Raw genomic sequence first — 16,026 nt, 5'->3', positions numbered from 1 at the left:
TTTTGAATTCCATCATCGTTTGTGACTCTACCACCTCCTTAATGGAAGACTTTCCACATTTATGCTGTTATTGCTTTAAGAAGAGGAGGATGAGGAGAAGGAGACAGCACTCAAATCAATTGGTATTCGGTAGATGAGAGGCTGGTGCAGGTGCAGCTTACACTTCCACGGGAAGCCCACAGAATTGGTTCCATCCCCGCGGGAACCCCGCAGGAACTGCCTCCGTCCCTGCGGGAACCCCACAGAACTGCTTCCATCCCCGCGGGAACCCCACAGGAACTGCCCCGTCCCCGCGGGATTCCCGCGGGGACGGAAGCCGTGCAGCTCTCTACTCTACACACCAATTCTGCCTTCTCATAGATTCTGTAAATGGTTGCAGGGGGCCTGGCTATTATGGGGTGGATCCCTCAGTGATCACCCCGCCCCTGAAGTGTGGCCTTGCATTTGAGTACCGGCACCTTTTTTGCTAGAAAAAGTGCACTGGATAAGACAGATATAACACACATCCAAGACTCACTCAATCCAAAGCTTATGTTACAGAATCTAAATCAAATCATGTTTTGCAGATTTTTTTTAGTAAACTTTACCCCCTCAACAATCAAATGCTTGTTTAGTACATAAGTACATAAGTAGTGCCATACTGGGAAAGACCAAAGGTCCATCTAGCCCAGCATCCTGTCACCGACAGTGGCCAATCCAGGTCAAGGGCACCTGGCACGCTCCCCAAACGTAAAAACATTCCAGACAAGTTATACCTAAAAATGCGGAATTTTTCCAAGTCCATTTAATAGCGGTCTATGGACTTGTCCTTTAGGAATCTATCTAACCCCTTTTTAAACTCCGTCAAGCTAACCGCCCGTACCACGTTCTCCGGCAAATACATTTTTAATATCTTAAACTTTTTAAAACTTGCTTCTGCTCTTAATCCTCTAGGAAGATTTATTTAATTAATTAATTAATTTATTTATTTATTACATTTGTATCCCACATTTTCCCACCTATTTGTAGGCTCAATGTGGCTTTCATAGTTCCGGAGCAGTACTTGCGGTCTCCAGTGTTGACAAATACAAGGTGATGGTGTGGTTAGGTAGTTTGATAGAGGTAATGTGGCGCAAACCACATTGGATCGTGCAATGGAAGATTTGTGTCCAGTCTATAACGTGATTTAGGTCCATTGTGTTGCAGAGATCGGGCAATTATGTTGGATCGGTGGAGTAAGCCTTTTTGAACAGGTGAGTTTTTAGGTTTTTCCGACAGTTTAGGTGGTCATTCGTATTTTTCAGGGCTTTTGGTAATGCGTTCCACAGTTGTGTGCTAATGTAGGAGAAACTGGACACATATGATGATTTATATTTGAGTCCTTTACATCTAGGGAAGTAAAGATTTAGGTATGTTCTTGCTGATTCGGTTATGTTTCTTATTGGTAAGTCGATCAGGCCTATCATGTATCCCGGAGCTAGACCGTGGATTATTTTATGAACCAATGAACAGATTTTGAAAGCAATTCGTTCTTTGATTGGAAGCCAGTGTAGCTTTTCGCGGAGGGGTTGCGCACTGTCAAATCGTGTTTTACCAAAGATGAGCCTAGCTGCCGTGTTCTGAGCGGTCTGCAGTTTCTTTAGGTTCTGTTCTTTGCATCCCGCATATATTCCGTTGCAATAGTCAACGTGGCTTAGTGCCATTGATTGTATCATGTTGCTAAAAATTCCTCTCGGGAAGAATTGTTTCACACGTTTGAGTTTCCACATTTTGTAAAACATTTTCTTTATTGTGGTTGGTGCTGACCAATAAAAAGCCCTTGAAGTGGTTGATTCCCATTTACTTCATATCAGAGGCGGTGAGACTGATCTATGGTCCTGTAAAGATCTTAGCACTCTAATGAGTGTATGCGTAATTACCGAAGAATGTGGATAGGGAGGTGGTCATAATATGCCCTATGAGCTAATATCAACAATTTAAACCATATCCTAAAGGCTATTCCATATCATCAAGCTGATCAATCCATAGACTGGTGGGTTGTGTCCATCTACCAGCAGGTGGAGATAGAGAGCAAAGTTTTGCCTCCCTATATGTGGTCATGTGCTGCCGGAAACTCCCCAGTATGTTCTCTATCTCAGCAGGTGGTGGTCACACACAGCAGCAGCTCTGGCTAGGCCTCCAAGCCTAATTTTTAGGTTTTGTTGAGTGCCTGGGGTTGAGGGCTCTTTTGAGCAAGTGCAAACCTGGTGGTGCCAGGTCCCTCCTTTTCTCCCCCCTCCCGCTGGCTCCGTTAAAAAAAAAAAAAAAAAAAAAAAATTTTAAACGTCTTTAAAGGCGTTTATTTCGACGTTTATTTAAGCGTCTATTGCAGCTACTCACTGGGACACCAGGTCGTTACAACTCGGAGCGGACAGCAGGTAATTTTTACCTTTTTATAGCGGGCGGGGGTTCCCCGATTCTTCTCCTCGTGGCACATGGCGTCGGAGGGCGAGGGCGCAAAGGGTCGCTCCCCGGGTCGCTTGAGCGCTTCTAGAGGGGATGCGGGGGTCTTAAAGCCTGATTCGCCCTTGTTGGGTGACAGTTTCGTGACCGATGAATGTCCCGGTCCTTCCTCCGGCGTGGCGGTTTTTCCCGCCATAAACGCCCATCCCCCGCTCCTCGCCTCCGCCATCTTGGCCGGCCACGCGGCTCGGACGGCTTCTTCTTGGGCCGCCCTTGAGGTTGGAGACATTAATGCCATGAACGCCCTTAATTTGGGCGACGGCACAGAAGCGGCTAAAGTTAAGAGCCGTTCTTCCCGCGCGGCTCCTTCGCGGAGTTTCGCGCCGGACGCCATTTTGGATGCGCAGCATGTCTCTCCCCCGCTGTTGCGAGCGCCGGTGGAGAGCGCGCCTAGGGCTGTTGCCCAGGCTGCGGGAGTGCACAGTCTGGGGAGTTTCTCCCCCGAGTTTGTTTTGCTGCTGCATCAGGCCTTCCTCATGCACAACGCTGCCCCCGCTCCCTCGTCTGGTAAAGAGGTTGAGGTTCCCAGAGGTAAACGCCCTCGGGTTGATTCCCAGGCCTTGGAGGAATTAGTCTCCTCCGATGTAGATGAGGGCAGCGTGTCTGAGGTCTCCCAACGGTCCTTTGCGGATTCCTTGGAGGAGACGGATCCCCGCTCGGATGGAGCGGATGACCCCTCTGCAGCGCGGCTTTTTCGCCCAGAGGATTTGCCCAACCTGTTGTTACAGGCCATGGACACTTTGAAGATATCCTCTCCGGAGGACGTCTCTCCCTCAGCCCCTGTTGGCTCTGCCATTATGCTGGGGACGAAGCGCCCGCCTAGAACCTTCCACGTGCATGATGCCATGCACACCTTAATTTCGGCTCAATGGGATGTCCCAGAAGCGAGCCTTAAAGTGGCTAGGGCTATGTCCCGCCTCTATCCTTTGGCTGTGAGTGAACGTGAGGCCTATCTGTGGCCTACCGTGGATTCTTTAATCACTGCGGTGACTAAGAAAACGGCATTGCCGGTGGAAGGTGGCACGGCCCTAAAGGACGCCCAAGACAGGAGATTGGAGGCGGCCTTAAGGTCGTCCTTTGAGGCGGCTGCTTTAAGTTTGCAGGCCTCAGTTTGCGGCTCCTATGTGGCCAGGGCGTGCCTGACTATGGTGCAGCGGGCTTCCCCCTCGGATCATTCCTTGAGGGCTGATTGGCCAGCCCTGGAATCGGGCTTAGCCTATTTGGCAGACTTGCTGTATGATGTCTTGAGAGCCTCAGCTAAAGGCATGGCTCAGACAGTCTCTGCGCGGCGGTGGCTTTGGCTGAAACATTGGTCTGCTGACCACGCCTCTAAATCCCGCCTGGCTAGATTGCCTTTTAAAGGCAAGCTGCTCTTTGGGGTCGAGCTGGACAGAATCGTGACCGATCTCGGCACGTCTAAGGGCAAGAAGTTACCAGAGGTCAGGGCTCGGGCTAGTGCTCGTCCCGGTACCTCCAGAGGACGTTTTCAGGAAGCCCGTCGGTACCGCCCGGGCAGGTCGGGTTCTTCTGCCCCCTCTTCCTTTAAGAGGAATTTCTCCCCCAAGCAGCATTCCTTTCGCAGAGACCGCCGTCCCGGAGGTGCTCCCTCCGGTCCTCCCCCAGGGTCTCGTACCCAATGACGGGGTCTTGGTCCACGCCCCAGTGCAGATTGGAGGACGGCTGTCCTCGTTTCTGGGCGAGTGGACCACAATAACTTCAGACGCTTGGGTGCTGGAAGTCATCAGAGACGGCTACAAGCTAGAGTTCTGCCGACCCTTAAGAGACGGGTTTGTACTCTCTCCCTGCAAGTCTCCGGTCAAAGCTGTGGCAGTGCAGCAGACTTTGGACAATCTGATCCGCCTGGGTGCGGTCGTTCCGGTGCCAGAAAGTCAGCTTGGCAAGGGGCGTTACTCCATTTACTTTGTGGTACCAAAGAAAGGAGGTTCTGTCCGGCCTATCCTCGACCTCAAAGGGGTCAATCGGGCCTTGAAAGTGCGGCACTTTCGCATGGAGACTCTCCGCTCTGTTATAGCGGCAGTGAAGGCAGGGGAGTACCTGGCATCCTTGGACATCAAGGAAGCGTACCTGCATATTCCCATCTGGCCTCCTCATCAACGCTTTCTGCGTTTTGCAGTCCTGGGCCGACACTTCCAGTTCAGAGCCCTCCCGTTCGGGTTGGCTACTGCTCCGCGGACCTTTTCCAAAGTAATGGTGGTCATAGCGGCCTTCCTGCGAAAGGAAGGAGTACAAGTCCATCCTTATCTGGACGACTGGTTGATCCGAGCCCCCTCTTATGCAGAGTGCGGCAAAGCTGTGGACCGGGTAGTTGCTCTTTTGAGCTCCCTGGGATGGATCATCAACTGGGAGAAGAGCCAGCTGCGCCCGACTCAGTCCCTGGAGTATCTGGGAGTTCGATTCGACACCCAAGTGGGCAGAGTGTTCCTGCCAGACAATCGGATTGTCAAACTTCAGGCTCAGGTGGACCAGTTCCTAGTAGCCTCTCCTCTTCGGGCTTGGGACTATGTGCAGCTGTTGGGCTCTATGACGGCCACGATGGAAGTAGTGCCCTGGGCCAGGGCTCATATGAGACCACTACAACACTCCCTGCTGCAGCGCTGGACTCCGATGTCGGAGGATTATGCTGTGCGCCTTCCCTTGGATCCAGCAGTGCGCAAGGCGCTGAGCTGGTGGATGCAGACAGACAAGTTGTCTGCGGGAATGCCTCTGGTGACCCCAGATTGGATTGTCGTCACGACGGACGCCTCGTTGTCGGGCTGGGGAGCCCACTGCTTGGGAAGGACAGCGCAGGGGCTCTGGTCTCCTGCAGAAGCAAAGTGGTCTATCAACCTCCTGGAACTCAGAGCCATTCGGTTGGCGCTTTTGGAGTTCATCCCGGTACTGGTGTTGAAGCCTGTACGGGCCCTGTCGGACAATGCCACGGCTGTGGCCTATGTCAACCGCCAGGGAGGTACCAAGAGCGCCCCTCTAGCCAAGGAGGCTATGAATCTTTGCCAGTGGGCGGAAGCGAACCTGGAGCAGCTTTCAGCGGCCCACATTGCCGGAGTCATGAATGTCAAGGCGGACTTTCTCAGTCGCCATACCTTGGAGCCCGGAGAGTGGCAGCTATCTGCTCAGGCGTTCTTGGACATCACGAAGCGCTGGGGCCAGCCGAGCCTAGATCTGATGGCGTCATCGGCCAATTGCCAAGTGCCGCGCTTTTTCAGCAGAGGACGGGACCCTCGATCCCTGGGAGTAGATGCTCTCCTCCAACAGTGGCCGACACAAAAGCTCCTCTATGTGTTCCCGCCCTGGCCCATGTTGGGCAGGGTGCTAGACCGGGTGGCAAGGCATCCCGGCAGAGTAATCCTGGTGGGTCCGGATTGGCCCAGACGTCCCTGGTATGCGGACTTGATCAGGCTCTCAGTCGACGATCCTCTGCGGCTGACAGTGGAGCAGGGCCTGTTACATCAGGGTCCCGTGGTGATGGAGGATCCCTCCCCCTTTGGTCTTACGGCCTGGCTATTGAGCGGCAGCGTCTGAGGAAGAAGGGCTTCTCAGACAAGGTTATCGCCACTATGCTAAGAGCGAGGAAGCGCTCTACTTCTACTGCTTACGCCAGGGTTTGGCGTATCTTTGCAGCGTGATGTGAAGCAGGCTCTCTTTCTCCCTTCACGGCTCCAATTTCTTCAGTGTTGGCGTTCCTGCAAGAAGGTCTGGAGAAAGGCCTGTCGCTCAGTTCCCTTAAAGTCCAGGTAGCGGCTCTGGCTTGCTTCAGGGGCCGCCTGAAGGGTGCTTCCCTGGCTTCGCAGCCAGATGTGGTGCGCTTTCTCAAGGGAGTTAATCACCTGCGCCCTCCTCTGCACTCAGTGGTGCCTGCGTGGAATCTCAACCTGGTGCTAAGAGCATTGCAGAAGCCGCCGTTTGAACCCTTGTCGAGGGCATCTCTGAAAGACCTGACGTTGAAAGCAGTCTTTTTGGTGGCTATCACTTCAGCCAGAAGAGTTTCCGAGCTCCAGGCGCTCTCATGTCGAGAGCCTTTTCTGCAGTTCACTGAGGCAGGAGTGACTATTCGCACAGTGCCTTCCTTTCTGCCCAAGATTGTTTCTCGCTTCCATGTGAATCAGCAGCTCTGTCTCCCTTCCTTTCGTAGGGAGGACTACCCAGAGGAGTACTCTGCTCTTAAATATCTGGATGTGAGACGAGTCATCATCAGATACTTGGAAGTGACCAATGATTTCCGGAAGTCGGATCATCTGTCCTGTTTGCAGGTCCTCGTAAGGGTCTGCAGGCTGCTAAGCCTACAGTGGCAAGATGGGTCAAGGAAGCCATTGCAGCGGCTTATGTGGCCGCGGGGAAGGTGCCGCCTATCCAGCTGAAGGCTCACTCCACAAGAGCTCAGGCGGCCTCGATGGCAGAGGCCGGTTCCGTCTCCTTGGAAGAGATATGCAAGGCGGCAACTTGGGCTTCGGCCCATACATTCTCCAAGCATTACCGCTTGACTGTGGCTGCTCGGGCGGAGGCCCGGTTTGGAGCTTCAGTGTTGCGGTCAGGGATTTCTAGGTCCCGCCCTGGGTGAGTACTGCTTCGGTACATCCCACCAGTCTATGGATTGATCAGCTTGATGATATGGAAGGTAAAATTATGTATAATCATACCTGATAATTTTCTTTCCATTAATCATAGCTGATCAATCCATAGCCCCTCCCAGATATCTGTACTGTTTTTATTCTGGTTGCATTTCAGGTTCAAGTTTAGTCTTCAGTTACTTCAGAAAGACTTCGTGTTCAAGTTTTTTCACTTGGATTCTTCAAGAGTTAAGACGAGTTTGTGTTACAGTGAGCTGCTGCATTCCTCTCCCCTCCGTTTTACGGGGCTGGATTGAGACTTAAATTCTGCCGGCACTCCCTCCCGCTTCGTGCGGCTGTAGGGCAGCTTTGTACCCCTCCCGCTTCGGCGGTGTTAGGGTCAGTCAGCTCCTCCCGCGGTTGCGGTTGCAGGATAAGCCAGATCCCCCCGCATCGGCGGGTGTGGTGTCCCTCCCCCGCTCCGCGGGGATGAGCTGGACGGATTCCCCTCCCCCACTTGTGTGGGGATGAGCTGGGTTAATTCCCCTCCCCCGTTTCGGCGGTGGTGAGCTGGGCAGAGTGTCCCTTCGTGGGTGTAATTCTCTAAGTGCTGAGTCCTGCGGATGGAGCTTTGATATCGACATACTGAGGCGTTTCCGGCAGCACATGACCACATATAGGGAGGCAAAAGTTTGCTCTCTATCTCCACCTGCTGGTAGATGGACACAACCCACCAGTCTATGGATTGATCAGCTATGATTAATGGAAAGAAAATTATCAGGTATGATTATACATAATTTTACCTTGATAGCCAGTGAAATTTCAAAAACATAGGAGTTAAATGATCAAACTTTCTTAAATTTCCTAAAAGCCTTATGGCTGCATTTTGTCTACAGTCTTTTAAGATTGAGAGCAGATATACTGGCATAGGCCACGTTCCCATAATCTACATATGATATAAAAAGAGCAAGCAACAAGGTATAAAAGGTTTTATCCAAACAATATTTGATTACAGCAACTTGTAATATAAAAACCCTTTGGAAATACTGAAGAAATCTGTTTATCAAATGAAATCTGTTTATTGAAAGATAAATGTAAATTGGTTATTGAGAGGACCGCACCTGAGGTATCTCTCGGTGAAACATGGCCCATGTTGGTTGCGAGTCCTATGATTGAGATAAGTACTTTTTTTTTAAATTGAAGATAAGCATTGCTGAATTATGGGTAAATCCAAGTAATGAGAAGTTTTTTGAGATACTCAAGTTTAAAAGAAAACTTTAGGACCTATGACAAAGTTGGTGAGTCATAGGGAAATGTACCCAATGTGAAGAGATTCACCACTAAGGTCCAAAAAATATATATACATAATTGGTGCCACACAATAAACATTAAAGTTATGATATAGTATTGGGATTTTTTGACAATTTCAGTAGAGTGGCACTAGCTCTTTACATGGAGAACACTGTCCAAGTTACTGTGTAGCAGCACAAAACAGTACTGTATTTATGAAGTAACAGTTTTGAATAGTATAGTCACTGGATCTAGAGATAGCAGGGGTTAATAGTATGGTATGCTGATCAGGTACAAATCTGGTCAAGAATAGAACTCAGTATTCTAAATGAGTAGCACTGCATTATGTAACCAAATTTAGATTGATGCTTTGTTAGATGTGGTTTAAAAAATTTTTTTTGCTAACTGGAATGATTTTAAATGTTTTTTTTTTATAAATTCTAGAAAAAGACGGCAAGCTTATGGTTTTATATGGTTTTAAAAATTTTATAGGAAGCGAAATAAAAAGGGTGAAAAAAATGGCAAGGGATTAAGACATTTCTCTATGAAGGTGTGTGAGAAGGTTCAGAGGAAAGGAACCACGTCCTACAATGAAGTGGCAGATGAGCTGGTGGCAGAGTTCAGTACAACAGACAACCATATTTCACCAAATGAATCTGTAAGTGAATTACAGCTTCCGTTTTGAAAACACATTTGGAGTCTGCTGCAGTTGCATCTTAAAAAAAAAAAAGTTGTTTACAATAAGTCATCTTGTTTATTTCAGGCTTATGACCAGAAGAATATTAGACGACGGGTCTATGATGCCTTAAATGTACTTATGGCCATGAACATTATTTCTAAAGAGAAGAAAGAAATCAAGTGGATTGGTCTACCTACTAATTCTGCTCAGGAATGTCAAAATTTAGAGGTATAAATATAAGACAACATGAGCAGCTAGATTTTAGTGCAGCTACTCAGGTCAAAACAAGTTTTTTGCTTCTCTTACTTCGTTTGTGGAGTCTTGCTGCTGTAATCAAAAGATCCTTGTGTTTGATATGGTAGTGATTAAAAATGAAGGCAGTACATACATAGACTTTTATCTATAGAGCTAGCAATTTAAAATTGCTGGTTTCAACTGGACACATTTCCTCCTAAGAGTTAGGGCCGATGCAGAATGCTATCACAGGCTACAGCACGTCTTTATCAAGCAATTTACCTGCTCGTTAATGGCTGCTATATGCTGAAAGGACTTTTGTGCTGCAGCAGTAGACATTAGCACACAGCACATTAAAATGCGTGCAAAATAGTTGATTAAGCTACCCCGCAGCATGCAGGACTGTGCACTGATTTCTAATCTGAGGGCTGAATTCTAGAAACAGACCTCCAGGTCTGAGGCTAGCATAGGAGTCCCCGTGGTCAGCATCGGCCCCACTGCTGTCCCATCTGCCAAAATTATCTGACCCCGTTCCCTCTCTCTCCACCCCCCCCCCTAAAAATTCCCCCTATGGCAACCCCCTTGCTCCCTCCCAATAAAAAAAAACTTTCCCTGGTATCTTTTGGCACCCCTTCACTCCATGCCCAACCAAAATTCTGTGTCCTCATGCAGTGGCCTGAAAAGTCCTGTGAAAAGGATTTGCCACACCTCTTTGGAGAAAGTGCAAGTCTGGGTTGAGGCTTCTTGATCTAAAGTGCAAATGTCTTCAGTACACATAGGTCTGAGGAACAGCAACATTCCGAAGTCCTGAGCGTCATCAGATGACTTGTATGGACTGGCATCCTCAACTTTACTTGCAAGGATGAACGTATTCCTCTCTATTTATACTTTGCTGGGACCATGCAACTATGTGACAGAGATCACACATTTAAGATTGCTGCTGTAAAAATCTGAAAATTCTGCATTCTTTTTGGAAGTTGTGTTGGTAGCATAGGCCACATTTTCATTTAATTTACAACACTTGGCTGAAGGCTGCGTTACATGGCCTCACAGAAATACTAAAGTTATTGTTTCAGTTTTTGGTGCTAACAAATTGTTCTGGTCTTGAGTTTCAAGTGCTTCTCAAACACCACATGTGGTGCTGTATCTCAAGGGCTTTATGTTTACATTATTTTTCTTTGTTTCATAAATAGAAGATATTTCAGGTGGTAGTCAGGTTTTTTTTTTTTTTCTTTGTGCTGAAAAGGATGTTCAACAATCCTCAAGCACTGCAAACAGGCCATGTTTTCAGGATATTCTTATTGAATGTGCATGGAGCTTTCCATACAATAGAGATTAGGGGTATTCTGAAAATCTGGCCTGTTTATGGCCCTCAAGGACTAAACTTGGGCATGCCTGTTCTAGATGAACTCCAGTAATGAACAATTCTGCTTAGCTAAATACCACCTTGATCTCAGTGCACTTGAGCTTATTAGAGTCTGTCTCAATTTAAGAGGAGTAAGCCCTTGGGCCACAGAGGGGTTGATGCTACCTGAGTGGCACAGGCACGGCACAGGTTTCTGCTGGTGACAACTGACAAACTAAGCAAACTGGCAAGTACCCAGAGCCCTGGCTGAACAGGAACAGCCGGCAGAAGTGTCAGTACAAGCCTGGTGACAAATGTAGTGAAAGAGGGTGGTGGTTAGGAGTTCAAGAACAAGGCCAGCATGCAGGAATGCAGAAAACCAAAGCAAAACCACAGGAGTCAGCAGGGGGCTCTGCATCCTTTCTTCATAATCACCAATCACAGGAGCTTGTTATATTTACAGGAGGCAAAAAGGCTGAACCCTTTTCAGGCTAGGTAATCACTCATCTCCCACTTTGACTTACGACTGACCTACCCTCCAACAGTGAGAAATGCTCAAGCAGATGCCCTCCCTAGGTCCTTTGATACAATCGGAACCCCTTTCCGAACCTCAGACCATCATCGATCCTGGAAAGATTCTGGCTGTTTCCCAGATCACTGTACCTCCTGTAGAAGATGCTAGTTTTAAAATGGTTAAGAGGGAAGATGTTGCAATGGGCACCCGAGAATTTAAAAAACCCTTCTAGTTTTGACTATGGGACTCATTTTCAAAGCACTTAGACTTACAAAGTTCCATAGGTTACTGTGGAACTTTGTAAGTCTAAGTGCTTTGAAAATATGCCGCTATATCACTCCCTGACCAGCCCTATTTCTCCCTAGATGGGTTTCTTGCATCAATATACAACTCTATGTACTCCCTAGATCGTTTAATCAGGTAATTTTGGGTGATTCAACAATGAATGTGAGATTATAAACAGAGACCATGATCAAGTATATAATCTCACATTCATTGTTGATTTTAATCTTGAATTGATAATGAATGTGACTGTTGGGCAGACTGGATGGACTGTTCAGGTCTTTATCTGCCGTCATGTACTATGTTCATCACTAACAGGGTCCCAGGTAGTGGGTCCCCATAGATCGAGGAGATAAAGAGGTCTCCTGAGGGGATTTACAGGAATATCATACTGGCGTATCAACCGTTCATTCTTAAAGTTCCTGGCAGCCCCAGAGTTAAGGAAGGCTTGGACAATAATTTATCTCCCTACTGAAGAGCAACTGGTAGGGTAATGAAGGAGGTTGAAGCTGTTCGAAATGAATTTAGGGGTGCTTTCCCACTCAACCCTAGGCCTTAGAGTTTCCTGGGACATCTGTTAGCATAATATTCTGGATCTGTGCAATATGGACACAGATTTTGCTCTCTACTACAACATTTCTCTTCCTCTGAGAGTTGAGAATGCCCCACCTGCATGGGGACCACCTCCACTGGTGGCACAGCAGAGAAGGCAACATGAGGTTGTATAGGCTTCTGAAATCAAGATACCAGAGGTATGGAGTGACATCATTCTCCTTGGCCCTCTCTTGAAATTGAACATCAATCTTGATAGGGAGATGAGGTCATCTAAATTGGTAGGGATATCCCGTCCTGCAAGTTCATCCTTAATGTGCCCACGGGGCCATGCCAGAGAACTGCAAACTGGACTGTTTGACTTCGTTTCAGTTCAGAAATCAAGGTCCAAAATCAAATTGCATACTGACCCACAGTTAGTGTCGTTGTTCTAGTCTCAGGAGCTTGGACTCTACAAAGGAGAAATTCCCTGGCTCGTTAAACACCTGCTTGAAGCAAGTGAGGAAGTCCGCCAGGTTGGACATAAGCGGGTCATCCTGCACCAAGAGGGGAGATGCCCAAGCTAGCACTTGCCCAGATAGAAGAAAGACAATAGAAGTGACCTTGATCCAGTCAGATGGAAAGCTGGAGGGTTGTAGTTCAAAGTTATCAGTCACTGGTTTATGAAACCCCAGCACTCCCTGGGGTCTCCATTAAAGTTCGGTGGCGCCGAGACTGAAGGCTGGGACACTGGGTGAGCCGTAGGCGGGGCTGCAGGAAAGGGTCCTGGAGGGAAATTCGAAACCGAGGGAACTGCAGTTTGCATAGCCGTTGGCTGAGCACAAACCCCCTGAAGGATTCCAGTGAGCTGTTGAAGCCGAGTCTGCTGCTGTTGCACCACCTGGAGGAACTGAAGAGGTGGCTTGTCAGTTGACCTCATGACCTTAGCAAACTGTCACGATTTGAGGGGAGTGAGCACTTAGGCCGCAGCAGGGTTGACACTACCTGGGCGGCACAAGCACAGCACTGTTCTCCGCTGGCAGCAGCAGACACCAGAACTAAGCAAAGTCCCAAACTGGCAAGTACCTAGAGCTCAGGCTGAACTGAGACAAGCCTGGTGGCAAATGTAGTGGAGCAGGCTGGTGGTCAAGAGTACAGGAGCAAGGCAGATGACAGCAATGCAGGAACAAGACAAAACCACCGAAGTCAACAGGACACCAAGGAACCTGTTGCCAAAGCACTGGATGAACGAGAGGAGGTACCACTAGACAGAAAATGATGTTAGTCAACACCCCCTCTAGGATTATGCCCAGTTTCAAGAAATAGATTCTTTAAGGCATGGGAAGCTGCTGGACACACAGGACTTCTGGAATAGTTGAGAGGCATGACAGTCCCTTGCTCCTTAGGCTTTGAACCGTGAAGTAGATTTGTTATCGGTAGTCTTTCATGTGGCCTCCCATTTTGTTTGGTTAATAGTAGACTCAGCTTTTCACACTTTCACTCCTGGTGATGTGATTGCACAGTGCAAGCACAGTAGTTTCTTCTCATTTATCTCACTTGTTATCTCTGAAACAATGGGAAAGCATTCTGCCAGGCTTTCTAGTGATTCCTGTCAACCAGTATTGTTGGAAGTCTCCATTTAGAGATCTCTGAATGGAATAAACTACTGCTGAACCCTAATTCAGAGATCTCAGGGTTGTTCATCCATCCTTCACTGTAGGATGATTGCCAACAAGTGGTCTCATCCAAATGAGAGGGACTTTGCCAAGGACCTTATCTAAGACTTCACAAATACAGATCAGAAAAAAGGCTGTGTTTGTATTTCCAGTTCATCTAAACTTACATCTGACCTTCTGAAAACTTTGTTTGATCACAAACATAAGAGGGCCAAACACGGGAACATATCATTAAATATTATGTAAGCCTAATATAACTACTCTGCAGTCAACTCATAATACACAAGAAAGGAAAAAGTGCCATCATATATTAGGGGGAAACTGACTCCAGAAGAAAAAGAAAAGATTCTGTCTTATTGACACAGACCACCAGTTTATATGAAGTGATTTCAGATCAACTAAAGCAGTGGTTGTGTTTTCAGTCCTCAGAACACACCCAACCAGCCTCGTTTTCAGAATATTCACATGTGCATGAGATTTACATACAAATCTATTTCATAAATTTTATTGTGGATATCCTGAAAACCCAGCCAGCTGGGTGTGTACCAAGGACGTTGTTTAAAACCCATGAAATACTGATGATATTGCAGCCTGAATAACCTTATAGATCAGACTGCAGAGGTTCTCCCATATCGTAAGAATTCTTTTTGAAGGATGTCCTCATTTTAGTATTCAGTTGGAAACAAAAAAGTCAACATAAGATTGTCACTAACATATCAAACTAGTAACTTGCTTTAGTATGCACTGTATATACATTATGTGTAGCACTCTGATACACTCCCAAATCTGTCAAAATACTTAGACCTTGGAAGTAACCTTCAGCAGAGGATCTTTAATCTGAGCCAAATTTCTAGTTCTTAAGAGGCATTATGAAGCTATTACAGGAGTGAAGTAGCTACCCAGTGGTTAGAGCAGTAGGCTTAGAATCTCCCTGCTGTGATGGAGGATTCCAGATGGGTTCCTGCCTGGGAGCTTTGATGTCCATTATGGGTTTAGAAGTTTGTATCTGAAGTTTCCCTTTCTGATGAAGATCTGTGAAACTCGGCCAGAGTTAAAGGGAACAGCTGATATAGCAAGAATGAAGTAGATGAATGATATATGACTGGATTTTATTGAAGCACAAACACGAGCACAATATCCTCAAGGAAAGTGATTATATTTTTACTTTGCTAGATAAGCGATTATATTGCATGTAGTCAGGGTAAAGCAGTACATGTGGGGAGTTTATTTGGTTGTCACTTATCATTGCATACCTCCTTAATATTTTATTCAACACTGCGAGTTTATTTAGAAAAGTATAATACTGCAAAGTAGTTCTGTGTATTTAGCTATATCTAGATGCAGCACATGTAGCTCTATATTTAGCCCAGTGCAATATACATGCAATTTACTTTACAGGATTTGGTTATATATACATGTGTGGTGAATATTCTCGAGTTGACTTTGGTGTATATACATACATATTTTGGAGGGAGACATCAAATGTGCAATGATGGTTCCATCTGTGACACTACCACATATTCCCCTTGGGGATATAATGGTTTGAATGGATATGGTCTGAGCACATTTCATAACACAATATATTTGAATAAATACATAAGTAAGAAAGATAGATAAAGTGAGTATCCAAGTTTATAGTAAGCTTTAGAATCAGAGAAACTAGGATTCAAATCTCATCATTTCTCTCTTATAACCTTGGGTACCTTGTTTAAGCCTCCATTGCCTCAAGTACAAACATAGATTATAAGCCCTCAAAGGATAGAAATATGCCTACTATACCTGAACGAAATTCGCCTAAGCCAAATAAATTAAAGAAAAAAAAACACACATCAGTTTCTCAAATTAGGTACTTGCAAATCAATGCGTGAAGAATGTTCCCCCTAATTCTATATAATGTGCCACAAGTTAGACGTCTAGACCATTGTCTACTTTCTGTCTTGCCTCTGAGACAGAAATAACCTTCTGGAGGTCTCCTGGAGGGTGTCTTGCTCCCCAGGCAAGAGAAAACTCTAGCTACTAAATAAGTGTTAGACATAATAAATGTTTATTCCAATTGTCAAAGAAGCCAATCAGTAATTATTGAAATAGTAACAAATATAAACTCCCAATACAGTATAATACGTAGCAAATAAAAACAGAGTTTTCCCTGGGAGCTGTCAATATGTCCACCTGCTAGTGGACACACTGAGTCTTGCTATCCTCAGTTTTGTTTCCTCTTAAATACTTATCCTTCCTTTCTTCATTATCTTAATTATAATTAACCTTCCTTTTTTTTTTAATTTCTTTATTAATCTTTTAACAATCATAACATAAATTTATGAGTGATAATGCACAATTTAAGAGACTAAATAATAGGAAAAATACTTAATCTTTACATAAGTTACTTAACTATCAACCACTATTTTAGTAAATGATCCAAGATGGAAAAA

General features: G+C 46.3%; 1 protein-coding gene across 3 annotated transcripts in view; it reads left to right on the top strand.

The window, feature by feature from the left end:
- The window catches only part of TFDP1 (transcription factor Dp-1), a 172,703-nt gene that overhangs the window by 95,456 nt on the left and 61,221 nt on the right, over positions 1 to 16,026 (top strand). For all 3 annotated transcript variants that reach the window (XM_030201495.1, XM_030201496.1, XM_030201497.1), the window contains exons 6-7: positions 8,829 to 8,994; positions 9,100 to 9,243. In XM_030201495.1, coding sequence (XP_030057355.1) covers positions 8,829 to 8,994; positions 9,100 to 9,243 — 310 coding nt within the window. The remainder of the gene's footprint in view (positions 1 to 8,828; positions 8,995 to 9,099; positions 9,244 to 16,026) is intronic.

The sequence above is a fragment of the Microcaecilia unicolor genome, chromosome 4 (genome assembly GCF_901765095.1).
Source record: "Microcaecilia unicolor chromosome 4, aMicUni1.1, whole genome shotgun sequence".
In the NCBI taxonomy this organism is placed as follows: domain Eukaryota; kingdom Metazoa; phylum Chordata; class Amphibia; order Gymnophiona; family Siphonopidae; genus Microcaecilia; species Microcaecilia unicolor.
Note: the sequence above shows the minus strand (reverse complement) of the source record. Positions and strands in the feature narration are given on the sequence as shown.